Source organism: Oncorhynchus kisutch, linkage group LG20 (assembly GCF_002021735.2).
Source record: "Oncorhynchus kisutch isolate 150728-3 linkage group LG20, Okis_V2, whole genome shotgun sequence".
In the NCBI taxonomy this organism is placed as follows: domain Eukaryota; kingdom Metazoa; phylum Chordata; class Actinopteri; order Salmoniformes; family Salmonidae; genus Oncorhynchus; species Oncorhynchus kisutch.
Window position 1 is genome coordinate 43,887,296 of NC_034193.2, and position 18,377 is coordinate 43,905,672.

The 18,377-nt window shown below is 44.8% G+C and overlaps 2 protein-coding genes and 1 long non-coding RNA gene across 3 annotated transcripts; 1 reads left to right on the plus strand and 2 right to left on the minus strand.

The window, feature by feature from the left end:
• Positions 1 to 376: 376 nt before the first annotated feature.
• On the minus strand, positions 377 to 4,628 carry LOC109865772 (actin, alpha skeletal muscle 2-like). The gene is made up of 7 exons (XM_020454208.2): positions 4,386 to 4,628; positions 2,553 to 2,692; positions 1,921 to 2,245; positions 1,644 to 1,805; positions 1,321 to 1,512; positions 1,039 to 1,220; positions 377 to 902 (listed from the first exon to the last, which is right to left on the minus strand). The coding sequence occupies exons 2-7, from the start codon at positions 2,679 to 2,681 to the stop codon at positions 759 to 761; spliced, it is 1,134 nt and encodes a 377-aa protein (XP_020309797.1). The 5' UTR covers positions 2,682 to 2,692; positions 4,386 to 4,628; the 3' UTR covers positions 377 to 758.
• Positions 4,629 to 4,715: 87 nt separating this feature from the next.
• On the plus strand, positions 4,716 to 6,733 carry LOC109865773 (uncharacterized). Its single transcript, XR_002251616.2, has 2 exons — positions 4,716 to 4,917; positions 6,267 to 6,733. It is a non-coding gene; the product is annotated as an uncharacterized LOC109865773 (long non-coding RNA).
• Positions 6,734 to 6,778: 45 nt separating this feature from the next.
• LOC109865771 (nuclear pore complex protein Nup133) lies at positions 6,779 to 18,324 on the minus strand. The gene is made up of 26 exons (XM_020454207.2): positions 18,072 to 18,324; positions 17,860 to 17,975; positions 17,621 to 17,724; positions 17,279 to 17,383; positions 16,907 to 17,038; positions 16,501 to 16,671; positions 16,247 to 16,402; positions 15,586 to 15,656; positions 15,310 to 15,457; positions 15,014 to 15,164; positions 14,526 to 14,683; positions 14,266 to 14,357; positions 13,624 to 13,793; positions 13,375 to 13,469; positions 12,922 to 13,146; positions 12,556 to 12,678; positions 10,672 to 10,771; positions 10,186 to 10,443; positions 9,805 to 9,938; positions 9,118 to 9,276; positions 8,782 to 8,917; positions 8,452 to 8,570; positions 7,758 to 7,838; positions 7,600 to 7,664; positions 7,276 to 7,364; positions 6,779 to 7,044 (listed from the first exon to the last, which is right to left on the minus strand). Exons 1-26 carry the CDS (start codon positions 18,197 to 18,199, stop codon positions 6,908 to 6,910), a joined length of 3,423 nt encoding a protein of 1,140 aa, XP_020309796.1. The 5' UTR covers positions 18,200 to 18,324; the 3' UTR covers positions 6,779 to 6,907.
• Positions 18,325 to 18,377: the final 53 nt, after the last annotated feature.

Below are 18,377 nucleotides of genomic sequence, written 5' to 3' on the forward strand. Positions count from 1 at the left end.
TTCCTAGGCCGTCGTTGAAAATAAGAATGTGTTCTTAACTGACTTGCCTAGTAAAATAAATCCAGGACATTGTTTGTCTTGTCAGGGACGTTTAGAACAATTTCCTTCAACACTTGTTGGCCTACTTGAGCTCATTGTTTGTCCTTCCAGTTCCAGATAGTCATATTGGCCCTTGTTCTTCATAACATTGAAAGGCTTCCAAATTGAAAGTGTCTCATAATGTTTAGGCTATTTATGTTGCTATGTGCCAAAAATGAATTAATCTTTACCCTAATGGGTTTTTAATAGTTGCGCATCATAAAACGCACACCAAGGCCTATTGTAAGTGTTGATTGTGTTGTAATGCACCTCAAAATAACAAAATAACAGAAACACGTTTGAAAATAGATGGTTTTTATTTCCTATGTGGATCTCTTGATGGTTAGTAGTTGATAATGTTTGGCTCGAGTACAGATGGCACGTACTTCTGAGACATTATCGGGTAACCAGAGAAAACAACGTTGTGGTCACCCTCTGTCCCCAAAACAGACTGTGCTCACCAAAAAAATACCAAATGATGGACGGTCAATAAATAACATTTATGTACATTTTACATTCACATGTTGGTATTTTTCCTCACACGTCGTGATGTTGACGTCATTCTCTCCGTTTTGCTGAGCTTTCGCTGTTACAATGTAACAGTTGTATAAAGTTGTCCCTTGATCGCAAGGCGGTGTGCCGTTGTTTCTTGGATCTTGAGCGAGATGTTGACAATGCATTTAGAAGCACTTGCGGTGGACAATGCTGGGGCCTGCCTCGTCGTATTCCTGCTTGGTGATCCACATAGCCTGGAAAGTGGACAGGGAAGCCAGGATGGAGCCACCGATCCAGACGGAGTATTTACGCTCAGGTGGGGCAATGATCTATGCCAAGTGAGAAAAGCAGTATTAGATACTGGGTACCATAGGTAACACAATGACAATGAAACAATTATGCAGACCAATGGCATCTCTTTGAACTATTTTACTGTGCGTAAAAGTATTGTTTATTTGTAATTACCTTGATCTTCATGGTGCTGGGGGCCAGGGCAGTGATCTCCTTCTGCATACGGTCAGCAATACCAGGGTACATCGTGGTACCGCCGGAAAGCACATTGTTGGCGTACAGGTCCTTACGGATGTCAATGTCGCACTTCATGATGCTGTTGTAGGCAGTCTCATGAATACCAGCGGACTCCATACCTGTGCAGGTATACAAAGATCAATATTAATATTCAACCACTCTTTAGGCCGAATATTTTATGTTGGATTATATTATAGGTCTTTAACGGTAAATACGCACCAATGAAGGAAGGCTGGAAGAGGGTCTCTGGGCAACGGAAACGCTCGTTACCGATGGTGATGACCTGACCGTCGGGAAGCTCGTAGCTCTTCTCCAGGGAGGAGGAGGAGGCGGCGGTGGCCATTTCATTCTCGAAGTCCAGGGCGACATAGCACAGCTTCTCCTTAATGTCACGCACGATCTCACGCTCGGCTGAAATGAAACATTTCCGTTAATGCGTAAAAGTATCCCCGTGCGTCTTGCGCTTTTGTGCGTAAAACGTTCTAATACTTTAAATTGACCAAACAAGCATATCTGTGCAAAAACACAAAGTTCATGCTCACCGGTTGTGACGAAAGAGTAGCCACGCTCGGTCAGGATCTTCATGAGGTAGTCAGTCAGATCGCGACCAGCCAGATCCAGACGCATGATGGCGTGGGGGAGAGCGTAACCCTCATAGATGGGGACGTTGTGGGTCACACCATCACCGGAGTCCAGCACAATACCTAAGCACAGAAAACACCACAATTCAGTAAAGCAGACAACCCAAACACCAACAACTTGAAATACAAATAGCGGGTTGTGTGCGGGGGAAAAGGCGTGCATGGGGCAAATTCTTACCGGTGGTACGACCGGAAGCGTACAGGGACAGGACAGCCTGGATGGCCACATACATGGCGGGAACGTTGAAGGTCTCGAACATGATCTGTGTCATCTTCTCTCTGTTGGCCTTGGGGTTCAGGGGGGCCTCAGTGAGCAGGGTGGGGTGCTCCTCGGGGGCCACGCGCAGCTCGTTGTAGAAGGTGTGGTGCCAGATCTTCTCCATGTCGTCCCAGTTAGTGATGATACCGTGCTCGATGGGGTACTTCAGGGTCAGGATACCCCTCTTGCTCTGAGCTTCGTCTCCTACGTAGGAGTCCTTCTGACCCATACCCACCATCACACCCTGGAAGAGACAGAACAAGCCCATTGAGACACCGACAAGGACATGGCGCACACAACTACTAACAACTACACATTACCATCTAACGGTACACTACACATTGGATACTAAAACGAAACGTCACACCTGACAAATTACACGTTAAACTATACCTAAATGCATTTTTGAAATTGAATTCGTGTATATTTGCCAATATGTGTTTTACGCATATCTTTGTACTTTGGATATCATAGTAGGCTATATCGTGAAACAAGGTATGGTGCCTTCATTCACATAACTATCCATACCTAGGAGTGGTGCTTTTACGTACCTGGTGACGAGGGCGACCGACAATGGAGGGGAAGACAGCCCTGGGGGCGTCGTCACCGGCGAAGCCAGCCTTGACCAGTCCGGAGCCATTGTCGCACACAAGAGCGGTAGTCTCGTCGTCGTCACACATCTTGGTGGGTTCTGAGACATGGTGCAAAAGGAACACACGTTTATCATACTGTAAGTAGCCTCCTTACTGCAAGATCTCTCACTGACATTACGCACCTACATTCTGTGCGTATAAACGACATTCTGTGCGTAAAAACGATACTTTCGGATGTGTTGCTGATGCATCATGGATGCCCACTGAAGATGATCCACTCGTAACAAATTTTCACACAGAAAGAATCACATTACACTGAGAGTTGACCAAGAATGCCATCAGACATATTAGGTTGCCTACACCAGTGGTTCCAAAGTGGGGTCCACAATGTATGTTCTTAACCCTTAGATTACAGGTGCCAAACTCATTCTACGGAGGGCCGAGTGTCTGCTGGTTTTAAATCCTTCCTTGTACTCGATTGAGGTTACTAATTAGTAAAGAACTCCCCTCAACTGGTTGTCTAGGTCTTAATTAAAATGAGAAAGAAGAAAGAAACAACTTGCCGACACTAGGCCCTCCATGGAATGAGATTGACACCCCTGCATTAGATGCACTACAGTACTCCATCAATTATCCATTTTTTCAACTAAATTATTATTGTATTCCCCCAAAATATTGTATTCCCCAATATTTAAGCTTTATACTGCCTAATTATTTCACTACCCCATGGTCATGCACTGCAGAAGTCATAGTAAAACTGCTTGTATACTATTTCTATCGCACTCTAAAGAGTTGTGTTCACGAGTATGACAGAAATAACTTTGGTAACGTTGGTAACCACTTTATAGTAGCAATAAGGCACCTCAGGGGTGTGTGGTATATAGCCAATATACCACAGCTAAGGGCTGTGTCCAGGCACTCCACGTTGCATATTTCATAAGAACAGCCCTTGGCCGTGGTATATTGGCCATATACCACCCACCTCAGGTCTTATTGCTTATATATGACACGGTGGTCTCGGTAATTTTACCAAAGTGATCATGATAACGTTAGACTGCATATTACACAATGACCACAAACGTTTCAAAAATCGTTCCATGGAGTCATTTTACATTACCAAAACGTTTTCTATTAATAAGGATTTCAGGTAAGGCACTATAAACCTGTCGATCATCTGGTTAAATAGATCAACAATCAATACACACATTGGGTAACCTATCATATAGGGTAGCCTATAAGCATGTAATGCAGTCGTTCCAGGAACTTTTGATTCAATACAAAGTTGTGGATCTCTTTCTTTCTCTCGCTCTCTGCTGACATAACAGGTTTTCCAATATCCAGTAGACCAATTCAATATTTTGTCTGACATTATCTTAATATATCAAATGAACTACCAAAATGTAATTTGAAATCATTTTATCTCAAAGACCAATTATCATTTATCAATTAAATCAACATGCTTTTTTACATGCACGCATTAGCCTACATTATGCAGTTAGACTAATGTATCAAATCAAATTTCATCCAATTCTTCTATTATTATAATAATAATTTGACAGCCAGGTGAAATCTGTTTAGTTTACGAAAGTAGGCTAAAAGATCAACTGCGTCGGTTATTGGCTGCCAAGTTTCACGGACTGTCACAATACTGTGTAGATTATCTTTGATTTGTTTAATTCCTTATCCAGAGTCCATGATGTAATGTCCCAGAGAGAGAGAAAAAATACACTCCTCGTATTGACCTCCTCGTGCAGCAGCGTGGTCTAATATTCCACGGGCCCGTTCTCTTACCTGGTTTTCTTTTAGAAGAAGCTCAGTTACAGAACTTTACCACTGCTGGTTCCAGCTAAGGACTGACAGCAACCGCCGTCAACCTTATATACCCGACGCCATCCACCTTTTTTCGTCTCCTGACAACCATTAGGAATGCCCATCTATTCCACAGGAATTCTCCCGACCCATTCATCCATATTTGGTTCTTGGGACGGGTGCGCACCGGACACTCCCGTAGACGAGCGCTGAAGAGCTCAGGGTCGCCCTTCGTAATGCGCAGGACGGTCCATATATGGAGAGGTAGTCCCGAATCCAAACTGTAGCGCTCGGCCCGTGTATGGAGAGCCAAGGGGTGTAATCCGTCGGACTCCAGCATGGCATTTTGAACACAGGCGCGCTTTGACGCAGGACTACATACGTCCATATTCCCCGTTCTATGACAGCATGCAGTGCCAAATCATTCAATGATGCAAGGATATTGACTGTGGCATTATTTTTTTCCGTTCATCTCTTTGCAAATGACTTGCTTTCCTGAGCGCACCTCGTCAAGGTAGCCCATATTCTATTCATGTTATTTTATTGGTTTATGTTGATTCCTTTACAGCTAGAGCAGGCGCGATTTTATAAAGGGTTGTTTAATGGAACACTACAAGTTATTGAACAGTGAATATCTCGGTGTATTTTACCCGGTTCTTTGTCAGATGCATGTTATTTTAATTGATTTAAGAACATGTTAAGTATAGCATCTTTTTTTGGTGGGGTTGGGGGGGGGTTGTCTCTCAAATGTTATTTCAAAGATGTATGTGTAGCTGTTAGTCTAGTCATCTTTTTTATACTAAAATTTTGAAACACATTCTGCCATTAAAATCTCAAACTTCATGGAAAATAATTAACATGGACTTTATTCTCCAGCATCGGCAAGTAGAGAGGGGGGGGAAGTTGTATCAAGTTTGAGATGGGGGCGTTTCGTGTGGTAGCTGGTCACTTGTAACTTCCGCATTTACTAACAGTGGCCATGGTCTGGTTTCTCTGAACAGGGGGTAGGTGAAAGCAGATAGGACCCTAGCCATGCAGCCCAACAGCTGCAGCCAGCCACCAAGGCATGAACAATTCTTTTTTTGTAGCCCAGCCTTTAAAAAAAAGTGTCTTTGTAAACTGATATGTTTGTCCAACTGCTCACTCATCACTGCCAAGGTATCCAACTAAATGTACTTGTGGAAACGTATTTTAGTACAAGAAAACAAAATGTTTAAAATTGCATGTCATTATCCAACTTCCGTTGGTCCCTATAATATATCTGAGCTTTGTTAGGCATGTTATTGATGGGATAGCCTACTTCATATACCAATATTAACATTTTGACATTTGTCATTTAACGGACGCTCTTATCCAGAGCGACTTACAGTAGTGAGTCCAAACATTTTCGTACTGGTCTCCCGTGGGAATCAAACCCACAACCCTGGCGTTGCAAGCGCCATGCGGGACCAATACTCAGGCTCGTAAAAGTTATCTCCAAACCAACCAGACACAACAACCCCATCCATGGAGGCATTCTACAAGCCAGACAGGAAGTCCTGTGATCAAATATTCAGCAGAAGCCTGGCTTCCAAACCTGGAACTCTTGACACAAACTGTCAAAGATCTGTGAAAGTTTCTACCAGGTAGTTAGTCACCATCCCCATGACAACTGCTCAAAATAGTAAATCAAGACTATTGGGAAGGTTTAAAAAAGTATGCTTAGAAGCCAATCAAAAGCTATTGGCACACCTTCTCTGAGGGAGTTTTTTCAATCCCACCCCATATAGGGCTACTGAACTTTCAATCCCCCTCCCCACATAAAGACGGTGGCTGTAATTTATTGTGTATGTCCCTAATTTAACCTCCATTTTCTATTTTTAGGACAAGACAGAGCCCATCTGCTTCTGCCATCAGTGAAAGTGGATCAGTTGCAGACTCTTCGAAGGGTTGGAGAGACACTTGAGGAGTCAGGCCCCGCTATTTAAACAAGAAACCAATACAGTTGGCAATGTAGGCCACAAGCACCCAATGGCTTGCTGCAGAAACCCAATAGCCTTTCACGGCACGTTAGTCAATGCGCGTGGCTTGTGGTCGAGATGGATGTTGTGTTCATTTCGAGCGGCTAGTCTAGGTATATTTTCCACGAGGTGTGTACCGTTTCATCTACCTGGTCATAGCCTTACAGCTCCATCTGAATCCATGACATATACTCTCCTGACTTTTACTCAAGCAATTATCACAGGAGATCTAGATGTATTGGAGATTCAGGATGTGTATCTACATATGTTGCCATTTCCCAGGTTATCGAGGTAAAGGAAATAAAACAATACATTTTGTTTTTCAAAAAACTTAAACCAGTCTTTTGTGAATGCCAAAATCAAAAGAACAGAACATTTACAGAAATATGACATTTATTTTTGAAATGGCAACACATAATTTTTTTGTCAAACAGTAAAAATGGAAAGAAAGTAACAAACCAAGTGCAATCTGGGAGACATAGTTGTGAAAGGGGTCAGGGGTCATCAGATCTGTGCTTGCAGGTAATGTTCATAGTTGGCCCGCAGTACAAACTCAAAAGTGGGCTTTGATTTCAAAGCCTCCATCTCGTCCAGCTGAAGAAGGTCTTTGACGTCAGGAAGGTAGGTCTGTAGAGGAACACCTGGAAAACAACAAGAGAACACATTCTGAATAGGTTGGAAGGGTCATAAAGAGGTACATAATAAACAGAGCAGTGACACTCAATACCCCTTTTCAATATTTTGTTAATAAAAACTTCTTTTTTCTCTTAAGCAACTCTTGAAATGTGTTGTTTCCGAACAAATTAACTGATGAGAATAAAGTGAAATCCTTTAGTCAGACACCGGGCCAAAATGGCTACTGCAGTGCTTACCTTCTTGTATGAGCTTGAGGAGGATCTTGACAAAGATGCTGTCCTTGGCTGCCTCCAGAGGGTCATCGTTCCCATCAGCAGACAACCAGCTGTGAGCAACACAGCGAAAAGGAAGCTCAATGCAAACTTACAATAACAACAATAATGCTTATTCATTCATTGCATTCACTATAGAAAGCACACTTGACAACAAACAAAATGTAAGAAGTGTCAAACAGTGTACTTACACCTATCCAATCCTTTCAGATTTGGAATTAGGAAATTAGCAAGAAAGGGAGTAAGAGTGAGATATTAGAAGGATTAGGGCCATTGAGCGGTACTTACTCGTCTTTCTTGAGGGCCTTGCAGAAGATCTCACACTTGAGTCCCTCAATGTCCACAGCGTCCTCCTGCAACAAGAATATGCCCCGTATCAGTGAACCCTGACAGACCTGATTAATCAACCCTGAGCTAAGGATTCATGCTAGCGGCAGTAGGACTACCTCGTCTATGTACTCCAGTAGATCCAGAGCCTTCTTGAAGTCATACTCATTGGCTCGTCGGTTGTCATCACAAATATACAGCTGGTGAGAAAATAGTTAAATTAGGTCAGTCCATTGGTATTTGTAAGAGTTGTATTTTGTGGTTCAGTTGGTGACAGGGAGGATAGATGTGTGTGTTGTTTTGTCATCATGTGTCTGTGTGGTGGCAGGTATGTGGTATTATGTAGAGTTACTGGTTTTGCGACTGCGAGTGTGGTCTACTTAAGCAATAAGCATGAGTGGGTGTGGTATATGGAATCTTAGTTTAGTCCTAGCTTGAGATATAACAAAAAAAATGTTATCCCATAATGGGTATCAATGTATGATGTGGTATACGGCCAATATACCACGGCTAACAGCTATTATGCATAACGCAACACAGAGTGCCTGGATACCGCCCTTAGCCATGGTATATTGGCCATATATCACAAACCCCCGAGGTGCCTTATAGATATTAGAAAACTGGCTACCAACGTAATTAGAGCAGCAAAAATGAATGTTTTGTCATCCCCCTGGTATACAGTCAGATATACCACGGCTGTCAGCCAAATCAGCATTCAGGGCTCGAACCACCCAGTTTATAATGGTGCTTTGGTAAGGTTGTCTGTGTTGGGTTACGTGGTAATGTGAGTGGTCCACTGATGTGTGTTCCTACATTAATAAGGTTGTGAGCGCTGAGCAGGGGCATGGTGTCGGGGTTCTGTTGTTTCTCCTCCAGCAGCTGTTTGGGCAGAGTCTCCTGGTGCAGCAGGAACCGCTCCTGCTCGACCATTTCTGTAGGAGGACAAAGAAAACACTTGTGATATCCTGGCAGAACTCCCCAATTAGACACCCTCCAGCGAACAGAGGTTTCCTTTCTTCTTTTGCATCAAATAGTGTCCGTTGTCTTAGGGATAAATACCAACATAGTTTAAAATACATGTTCATAACAATAATGTATGATTTAAGTGAGAATTAAGCAGAAGTATCTCAAGTAGCCCCTTACCGTCTACATGTTTCTTCATCACAGCCTCAGGCATGTCTGATGCCAGGGCAGTCAGTTTACTGAGAGCCAACAGGGTCTTCTTCTTCACAAAGTAACGTGTCTCCATGTTGGCCTGGCCATACAGGGTTTTGTAAGCCTGGGGAGAGAGAGTGATGGTCAAATAAATATCACAAATGCAACACTGTTTCTTTAACATTGGAAACTGCACTATGCAACTGCCAAACTACGGTATGTCTTTTCATAAGAAGCGGCATGTTCACAAGTTAGCTACTAAGGTCAACTGATGTGTGTGTGTGTGTGAATGAGAGAGTGTGTGTGTGTGTGTGTTCCACTTACACTGCTGAAGTCATGGACGTGGATGTGGTGCAGCCAGCTGAGGTGTTCGTGGGACTGCAGGAAGCTGGCCAGCTGCTGGTGCTGGGCGATGGGCTGGGAGAGCAGCTTGCCCCTCTTCCCCTTCTCCATGTACCAGCGGAACAGGAAGTCCGCAAAGTTCTACAGGAAGTGACATGGAAATTAAATTAAACACGTAGCATCTATGGAATCTTAGTTTAGTCCTAGCTTGAGATACAAAAAATATATAGATGTTATCCCATAATGGGTATCAATGTATGATTTACATGCGCAGTCTGAGTAACGGGAGGTAGGCTAGCGGTTAAGTGCGTTGGGCCACTAACCAAAAGATTGTTGGTTTGAATCCCGGAGCCGACTAGGTGAAAATCTGTCTATGTGCCCTTGAGCAAGGCACTTAACCCTAATTGCTCCTGTAAGTCACTCTGGATAAGAGGGTCTGCTAAATAACAAAAAAATGTGACATGGACATATCCCTTGTTAGTGCCAGATCTGATAAAACACCCGTGATAAAATTGGGTCGTGTTCAGTACGGCACACAGTAGCAAAACATTTTGCCACAACAACCAAAAACCTGTGTTCTTATTGGACCAGTTCAAGTAGTACCTCCCCATTTAAAAAAATTCTCCACCTAATGAACACCACCCTGGTTTTAGAGGATTAGTGTCAAACCTGGTCGGCGAACTTGGCCATGTAGTGCTGCAGTCTGTTTTGGTTGTCAGTCTGCTCACACATCTGGACCAGGATGTCAAAGTCACAGTACTTCTCTGCCAGTGCCGCCACCCACTGGTACTGACCCAGTTCCACTGGAACATAAATAATATTAAGGGTGTTAACTTTTGTTTAAGTGTACATAATACCTTTATAATGGATATAATAAGCAATCAGACTTATAATTTATGAAAAATATCAGCCAGATTTAGCTATAAAATGTGTAATTCCACTGAAAGGATTCAGATAAAAATGATTTTGTATTCCAAAATGGCTTGACCTGGTAACCAAATACTCAAGCCAAAATGTCCGCCCGGTATTTTGCGTTCAATCTCCACTCACACAGTGGTGCGAGCAGTTCAGAGCGGCGCTGCGTGTACTCCATCTCCAGGGTGTTGTAGCGGTCCTGCTGGCCCGGGCGGCCCGGTCTCAGTGAGGTCAGCTGGGCAACGTAGCCTCCCAGGAGCACGTCCAGCAGCGCTGCCAGCTGCTCGTTCAGGCCATTGCGCAGCTCCGAGTCGGCGTGAGGGTACACGTCACGCAGGATCACCTCGTGCTGGCGGGCGATGACGGTGCGAACCCCTCCCAGACCGCTAGAGGCTGTGGGGAGAGAAAGAGACAGTTTTGGGGATTAAGGGCGCATCTCAATTGTCTTACGTTTGGGGGACTTCGAAATTCTTCTCCTTCATCGCAGTGAAAGGGATCTAGCATATCACTTTCACCTATCCTGTCTTTTCAGATCAGTTGACATTAACAAAAGGAGACAAGGCGTTATAAGAAGTTACTTTCGACTACTATGTGCATGTGTGTGTTCAACAGGGAATGTACCGGTCCATGGGATGTATTCTGGCTCAGCAGGGGTACTCTCTGAGGCTCTGTACAGTGAGGCCTTGGTGTCTCTGTACTGACCAGCAGCCTGCAGCATGTCCTGCAATACAACACACAAACGTACACAAATGACTGACTGTGCTATCACAAGAAATACAACCTCACACGCAACATGACCTAGACATATGAACAAAAAATATAAAAACGCTAGAGGCAACAATTTTACTGAGTTACAGTTCATATAAGGATATCAGTCGATTTAAATCAATTCATTAGGCCCTAATCTATGGAATTCACATGACTGGGCAGGGGCACAGCCATGGGTGGTCATAGGCCCAGCACAAGGTGCACCTGTGTAATGGTCATGCCATTTAATCATCTTTTTGATATGCCACACCTGTCAGGTGGATGGATTATCTGGGCAAAGAAAAAATGCTCACTAACAGGAACATAAACAAATTAGAGAGAAATAAAGTTTTTGTGCGTATGGAACATTTCTAGGACCTTTTATTTCAGCTCATGGACCAACATTTTAAATGTTGGGCTAATATTTTTACTCAGTGTATAAACAGTGCATTCGGAATGTATTCTGACCCCTTGACTTTTCCCACATTTTGTTTGGTTACAGTCTTGTTCAAAAATGTAGAAAATTATTTTTTGTTCCTCATTAATCTACTCACAATACCCCATAATGACAAAGTGAAAACAGGTTAAGAAATGTTTGCAAATGTATGAAAAATAAAAGACCTTATTTACATAAGTATTCAGACCCTTTGCTAGGTGCATCATGTTTTCATTGATCATCCTTGAGATGCTTCTACAACTTGATTGGATTCCACCTGTGGTAAATTCAATTGCTAGGGCATGATTTGGAAAGGCAAACACCTGTCTATATAAGGTCCCATAGTTGACAGTGCATGCATGTCAGAGCAAAAACCAAGCTACGAGGCCGAAGGAATTGTCCGTAGCGCTCGGAGACAGGATTGTGTCGAGGCATAGATCTGGGGAAGGGTATCAAAAAATGTCTGCAACATTGAAGGTCCCCAAGAACTCAGTGGCCTCCATTTAAGAATGATGGAGGAAGTTTGGAACCACCAAGACTCTTCCTAGAGCTGGCCACCCAGCCCAACTGAGCAATCGGGCCTTGGTCAGGGAAGTGACCAAGAACCCGATGGTCACTCTGACAGAGCTCCAGAGTTCCTCTGTGGAGATGGGAGAACCTTCCAGAAAGACAACCATCTCTGCAGCACTCTACCAATCAGGCCTTTATGGTAGGGTGGCCAGATGGAAGCCATTCCTCAGTAAAAAGGCACATGACAGCCCACTTGGAGTTTGCAAAAAGGCACCTAAAGGACTCTGACCATGAGAAACAAGATTCTCTGTGCAGTAACGCTCCCCATCCAACCTGACAGAGCTTGTGAGGATCTGCAGAGAAGAATGGGAGAAACTCCCCAAATACAGGTGTGCCAAGCATGTAGCGCCATACCCAAGAAGACTCAGGGCTGTAATTGCTGCCAACGGTGCTTCAACAAAGTACTGAGTAAAGAGTCTGAATATTTATGTAAATGTGATCGTTTTTTTGTTTGTTGACATTTGCAAAAATGTATACAAACCTCTATTTGCTTTCTCATTATGGAGTATTGTGTTTAGATTGACTAGGGAAAAAAAAACATATACATTTTTACATTTTAGAATAAGGCTAATGTAACAAAAATAAAATTTGAAATGTGGAAAAAGTCAAGGGGTCTGAATACTTTCCGAATGCACTCTAGATACACAGTATATAGAAGCACACCATATGATCAAAAGGCAACCATACACATGCATGGGAGACTAACACTATGGATGTGGATACAGAGAGCCTGCACTGCCTGTGTTGTGTACCTTGATGATGGTGTTGACACTGAGCACCACTTCAGCCCACTTCACAGAGTCCACAGGGTTCTCCTTCAAAGTCCTCTCCTCCTCTTCTAGTAGACACTCAAAGACTGAGGAGATCTGAGACACCTACACACACACACACACACACACACACACACACACACACACACACACACACACACACACACACACACACACACACACACCTTAATAACCTCACCTGAGGCCTAAGACAGAAGCTTCCCACAATCCCAAAGCTAATGTTTTGGAATTGACAAAATTATTTGATGATTTGAATTGGAATCTCAAATCATCTAAATTGTGTGAAGACCCCGACTCTGCTGGGGATATTATCTCCGTCATTGTCACCTCTCTGAAGAAAACGTCTGCGGCCGTGAGGCTGGTGGACACGGCTGCGTTGCTCTTCCTCAAGGCAATGAGGATGGCACGATTGACCAGCTCGCCATGCTTGGTGTGGTGGTTCTTCAGCGTCATGGCCGCCTGTAGCTTCTCGGCGTGCTCGCACAGCAACAGGCGCGTCGCCATGGGAGACGAGCGCACCGCGGTCTGGCCCAGCCGGTCCAGGAGACCCACCTGTGGGGGATGGGGGGGTGGAGTGGGGGAGAGAGCAAGTAGAAGAGAGTAGGATACAGGGGTGGGGAGAAACGAGGTAAGGTTGTTGAACTCAGTCATGACATATCAATTTTTATTCATAGATCTGTGAGGAGCCCTGGAATGAAGTCCGATCCCACGGTGACACATAGGATTAGAATTATTCAGGATTATTCGGGAGTGAAATATATTTCTATGCAGGTGACCCACCTGTAGCAGGAAGTCCATGAAGCAGCCGTGGGCCTTCATCTTGTCCTCTAGCTGGTGGAGGATGATGAGGGAGGTCAGGGGGAAGCCAGCACTCTCTGGACATGACAACACAGAAACAACGTCACTTCTATGTGGAACAATATATTCAATCATTTAGATAGAAAAGAACTACAGATTTCCATGTCTTCGCCTGTCTACATTTCTCTCCCTCTTTTCCTTCCTTCCCCTCCCTCCATCCCTCCCTCCCACCGTCAGGGACAGACTCGGCCCAGCGGGGGTCTGAGGCTGGGTAGTCATCCACCAGGTCCAGGTTGATCCGGGTCACCACCAGGTCCAGCTCCCCGCCCACCTCCCCGTCTCCGTCCCCCTCCGGGGGGAACAGCTCGTCTGTCATGGTCTGGGCCCCCACCAGGTCATTCCTGACAAACACAACAGTTACGTTCTACTCACAACATTATAAGGTAAACTCAATAGCAACAATGTGTATTGTTTAGACCAGGTAATTCCCGAAAACACATAAAATAATTTTACATAATTACTTAGTGGTACTCATTTGAAATGTACACACCCCATTCACTCTGGCTACATGTACACTCTCTCACACACACACACTCAAATACTCCCTCCCTCTTTCTGTAAAAAAAACTCTGAGCCCAGCGCCCTCCTTTGGCAGTAACAGCTGCTCCAGCTTACAGACAACAGGGCAGATGCAATCACAGAGAGCAAGTAATTACACAGACCTAAATCCACATCGTCCTCAACCCGGGGACATTTTTTCAGGGGAGGAACAAACAAATTCCCTTGTTTTACAACGGAGGTCTGTGTCACTGTCAATAAAACTCTAACTTCAGCAATTGGGGCCAACGTCACACAATCTTTCTGCAGACTTACCGGCAGAACTGCAGAAACGCTGCTTTTAGGAGTTTGGTTTTGTCCTCTTGCGCTACAGGCTCCATCCTAGTCGGAGTCTCCATAGCAGTTGCCTTGAAAGAAAAAAAGGGTCAAGTCATTACGTAAAAATAATGACATTTTTTAAAACATTGCTAGTTCACCAATTTAATGGCATCTCATTATTCACACAGGTCAATTGGTGACCCCGTTCCATATCAGAGACCTGGCACTGCTTTAATTCATCTGACTCTACTCTCTACCTCAGGGCCGGCCCCAGCCAGGGAGAAGCAGAGGGAGTCCTCCATGGTCTCAGGCAGCATGGAGGCACTCTCTCTGGCCACCACGGCCACCAGACCACTGTTCTGGGAGAAGAACACCGGCAGGTTGGCACAGCAGCCCCCACCACGCAGACGGTCACCTGGAGAGATGAAGGAGGACGGTGAGAATAGAAACATGGGAGGCAAGCCCATTCATGAAAATGGATAATGAGCTAAAAAAAAAAAAAGAAAAAAGTTGATGATATTATTATGATAACTATGAATTACTGAGAGCTGTTGCAGCCATCTACACCATTCAACTCATCAATACCATTCAGTTTAAAACATCGGGTGCATGTCAACAGTCTAAAGGCTTCCTCTTCTTGTCAATTTTGTTATTAAGAAAAGGAGATGAGGAAATGGGCCAACTTTAAACTATTGAGAGGCACCCAATGTCCTCTAACGTTGAGTCCATTATCCAGGTCTCTTACCAGGTGTGTTGAAGGGGATCTTCTCCTCAGGTAGACCTCCTCTGCCGGTACCGGTGGAGCAGGCAAACACCAGCTCCTCGTTGTACAGGAAGGCAGCAGGGCTGGAGGCCCGGGGTAACATCAGCCTCATGGCCTGGAGAGCATCCTCACTCTGAGGGGAATAACACAACATATCAACCGTTAGACAAAAACATTGACATTTAAACTGAAGGAAGACCAATATGGTTGATATTTTCATGTCTGAAAAATTGCATTCCAAATGCGTGAAGCCTTGAGCTTTTTGAGTGAAGACTGACCTGGAAGGGGGGGTTGTACTTGGTGACCTCCACAGAGAGCTCGTCAGAAATGTTGTTGCCATTGTCCAGCAGGGTGACCAGGCAGAAGTAGGCCAGGCAGGGGGAGTCTGAGGGGTGCCAGGCTGCCGCCAACACTACCAGACCATCCCTGGAAAACAAAATTATAGTCAGAAGTATGTAGAATCATAAAAAGTTGCAGTCACCAGCTGACTATTACATCAAATCGCGTAGTGAGATAAATACACATCCAGAAACCGAGATGAGAGCTCGACTTACTGGCTCAGTTGCATGTCCATGTAGGTAACGTTCACTCCTTCCTTGATTTCCTCATAGTTGCTCTCTGACCCCTGATAGATGGTGAAAGAAAACAGGTCATGCCTTCAGGACAATCATCCAATCTACAGGTAACTGACAAAATAAAGGAAACACCAACATAAAGTGTCTTAATAGGGCGTTGGGCCACCATGAGCCACATCAGCTTCAATGCACCTTGGCATCGATTCTACAAGTGTCTGGAACTCTTTTGGAGGGATGCAAAACCATTTTTCCACAATAAATTCCATAATTTGGTGTTTTGTTGACAGTGGTGGAAAACACTGTCTCAGGCGTCGCTCCGGGATCTCATATAAGTGTTCAATTGGGTTGAAATCTGGTGACTGAGACACACACACACTTTAAACCCCCTAAACTCCTTTGATACCCATCTTTCAAAGTAACTGAGATCTCTTCTAGCCACAGTAACCAAAATGGCTAAGCATGATATGTTAGCTCAGGAAGCACATGCTTTGTGTCCCTCATTTACTCTATTGTTTCCTTTATTTTGACAGTTACCTGTACAACCAAGAGGACAGTTCACCTCAAAGTAACGCCCCGTGATTTAACACAACCTGACAAAGTAACGCAACACAACATTCATGTAAAGTATTGCTCTGCTTACCCAGATGGCGTCGGCGACACTCTCCGTTAGAGCGCGGCTAGAGTCCCAGCTGAGGACCTGGTGCTCTGTGACCTCATCCACCTCCCATTTACTGAGCCCACAGGAGGTCAGAGTATACAGGCAGCCTGTCTCGCCCACCCACAGAACACTGTGGAGCTACAGAGGGAGGAGAGGGTCTGTGAGCTGATATCACCATATTACCAATTAATGACTATAATTTGGGGATTCATAGGACTCCACTAGAAGAAACGTGCATTGTTGTTGGTGAGCGGGGCACGCATGCCAAACAGGCTGGAGACGCGGCGTCCGATGCCGGAAAGCACCCCCTGGCCCTGCTGTAGCGCCCTCTGCAGCAGCTTCCCGGAGGGGTCCGCCCCGAGGCGCATCATCTGGCCCTTGTAGGATGACACGATGAAACTACCCCCCTGAGGGAAGAGAGGGATGGTGGGATGAGGGAGGAGAGGAAGTGGGATGAAATCAACAGCACATAATGTTTAATCAGATAAATATGTTCAAAATGTATGTGTGCTACCGTTTTACACACAATTTGTTGGCAATTCTCAATCCACTAATAATGAGAACCTGCTCTATACATCTTTATCTGTGATTGAGGAGCAGTATTCAAAACAAGAACAACGCATCCACAACATAACAACTTACCCTAACAGCCACAACGAAGTTGCAGAGGTTTTCGCCCATGTCGACCACAGTCTCAGTGTAATTCCCCTCGTGGGCCAAACTGGGCCAGAACCGGGCTGAACCCTCTGGAGCCACCGCCATGACAGAGATAGACTGAGTATTCAAGAAAAAGTCCCACAACAGTAAACAACCACGACTGATGGTGAGTCAATTGGAATTTCAGTTCAACGCCTTGTCAAAGACAACAACAAGTAGACTAAAGCAGAAAGACACTGACACCCAGGCTAGCTGCTCAACAGCTACTGTAACAGCAAAGTCATTAGGCAGACAGGTGGGAACTTTTTTGCATTTTCGGAGGTTGAATAGGTTAGTTTCCTGATAGTCATTGATTACCTGAACACTGGCAGTCTCCAGAGGGCTGGGAGATGATATGGAGACGAGATCAGCATAGTAGACAAACTCACTAGTGGGCAGCTGGAGGCCCTTACATACTGACAACTAGGAGACACAACAGAGAAAGTTCACTCATTGGCAATGCATGTTTTTCTTTTAATTATAGGACACACTGTATCAATGTGTTGCATACCTCATAATTATCGACCAGGGTTGTGTATCCAGTGTTGAAACGGAGTGACACAAAGAGGTAGGGTTCTACCTGGACTTGCCCAATAAGGAGCGCTCATTTTGTGTTCCCTTTCAAAGCGTTTCGCTACGGTGTGACCTAATGGACTGTACCTTTGCAACAGCAGTCTGGCAGATCTTCCAGATGATCAGTCTCTCTCCACACACCATCCAGGCCCAGCCACTCTCATCCACCTTCACAGAGATCTGGTCATCGGCTGAGGGACACAAAACACAGAACCCGTGGGAGAGAACATCAGCCAGACTGCATTGATCCGGATGACCTGTACAATGCATTCTACCGTATGTATAACTCGCAGAGAGATAATGACAGGAAAGAGTCAATGACCCACCATCAGCCATTGTCAAAGCCTCCATGACTTTGACAGGTAGAGAAGAGCCAAACGTCTGGACATCGAAGTGGAGTGCGTCTGAAGTTGAGTAGCTCTGGACACGCGTGGGAGTTGATCTGGAAATGAGAGGGCGAGCAGTTTTTAAAAAAACACTCCACGAGTGACTGTGCCTCAAGAGACATTGTTGACAATGATGGCGCATGGACACTCACCTCGCTGCTAACGACGTCCTACGTGGGGAAAAGAGAAGCCCTGTAGGTGTACCGGCGAGACTCTTTCTACCGGTGACCCTTGAGGACTGCCTTCGGCCTGAACTAGGGGTAGAACGAGGGCTAAACATCGTAACTGTGCCCCAAAATGCTCAATATTCATTCAACTCCAGACAGCTCTTCTTATTTTGCGCGCACAAAACTTCGGGCGCATGAAATATACGTCATGAAATACAAACTCAGATTCGCAGTACATAGTTGGTCCACTAGATCGTGCCATTGAAAACATTTGTTTGAACACTAATGCAT

Coding starts and splice junctions, on each gene's coding strand:
- LOC109865772 (XM_020454208.2), bottom strand. CDS start 2,681: ATGTGTGACGACGACGAGACTACCGCTCTTGTGTGCGACAATGGCTCC. Junction 2,246..2,552: donor TCGGTCGCCCTCGTCACCAG/GTACGTAAAAGC, acceptor TGTCTCTTCCAG/GGTGTGATGGTGGGTATGGG. Junction 903..1,038: donor CCAGCACCATGAAGATCAAG/GTAATTACAAAT, acceptor CACTTGGCATAG/ATCATTGCCCCACCTGAGCG.
- LOC109865771 (XM_020454207.2), bottom strand. CDS start 18,199: ATGTTTAGCCCTCGTTCTACCCCTAGTTCAGGCCGAAGGCAGTCCTCA. Junction 17,039..17,278: donor TGGAGACTGCCAGTGTTCAG/GTAATCAATGAC, acceptor TTGAATACTCAG/TCTATCTCTGTCATGGCGGT. Junction 13,147..13,374: donor TCATGGACTTCCTGCTACAG/GTGGGTCACCTG, acceptor CATCCCCCACAG/GTGGGTCTCCTGGACCGGCT.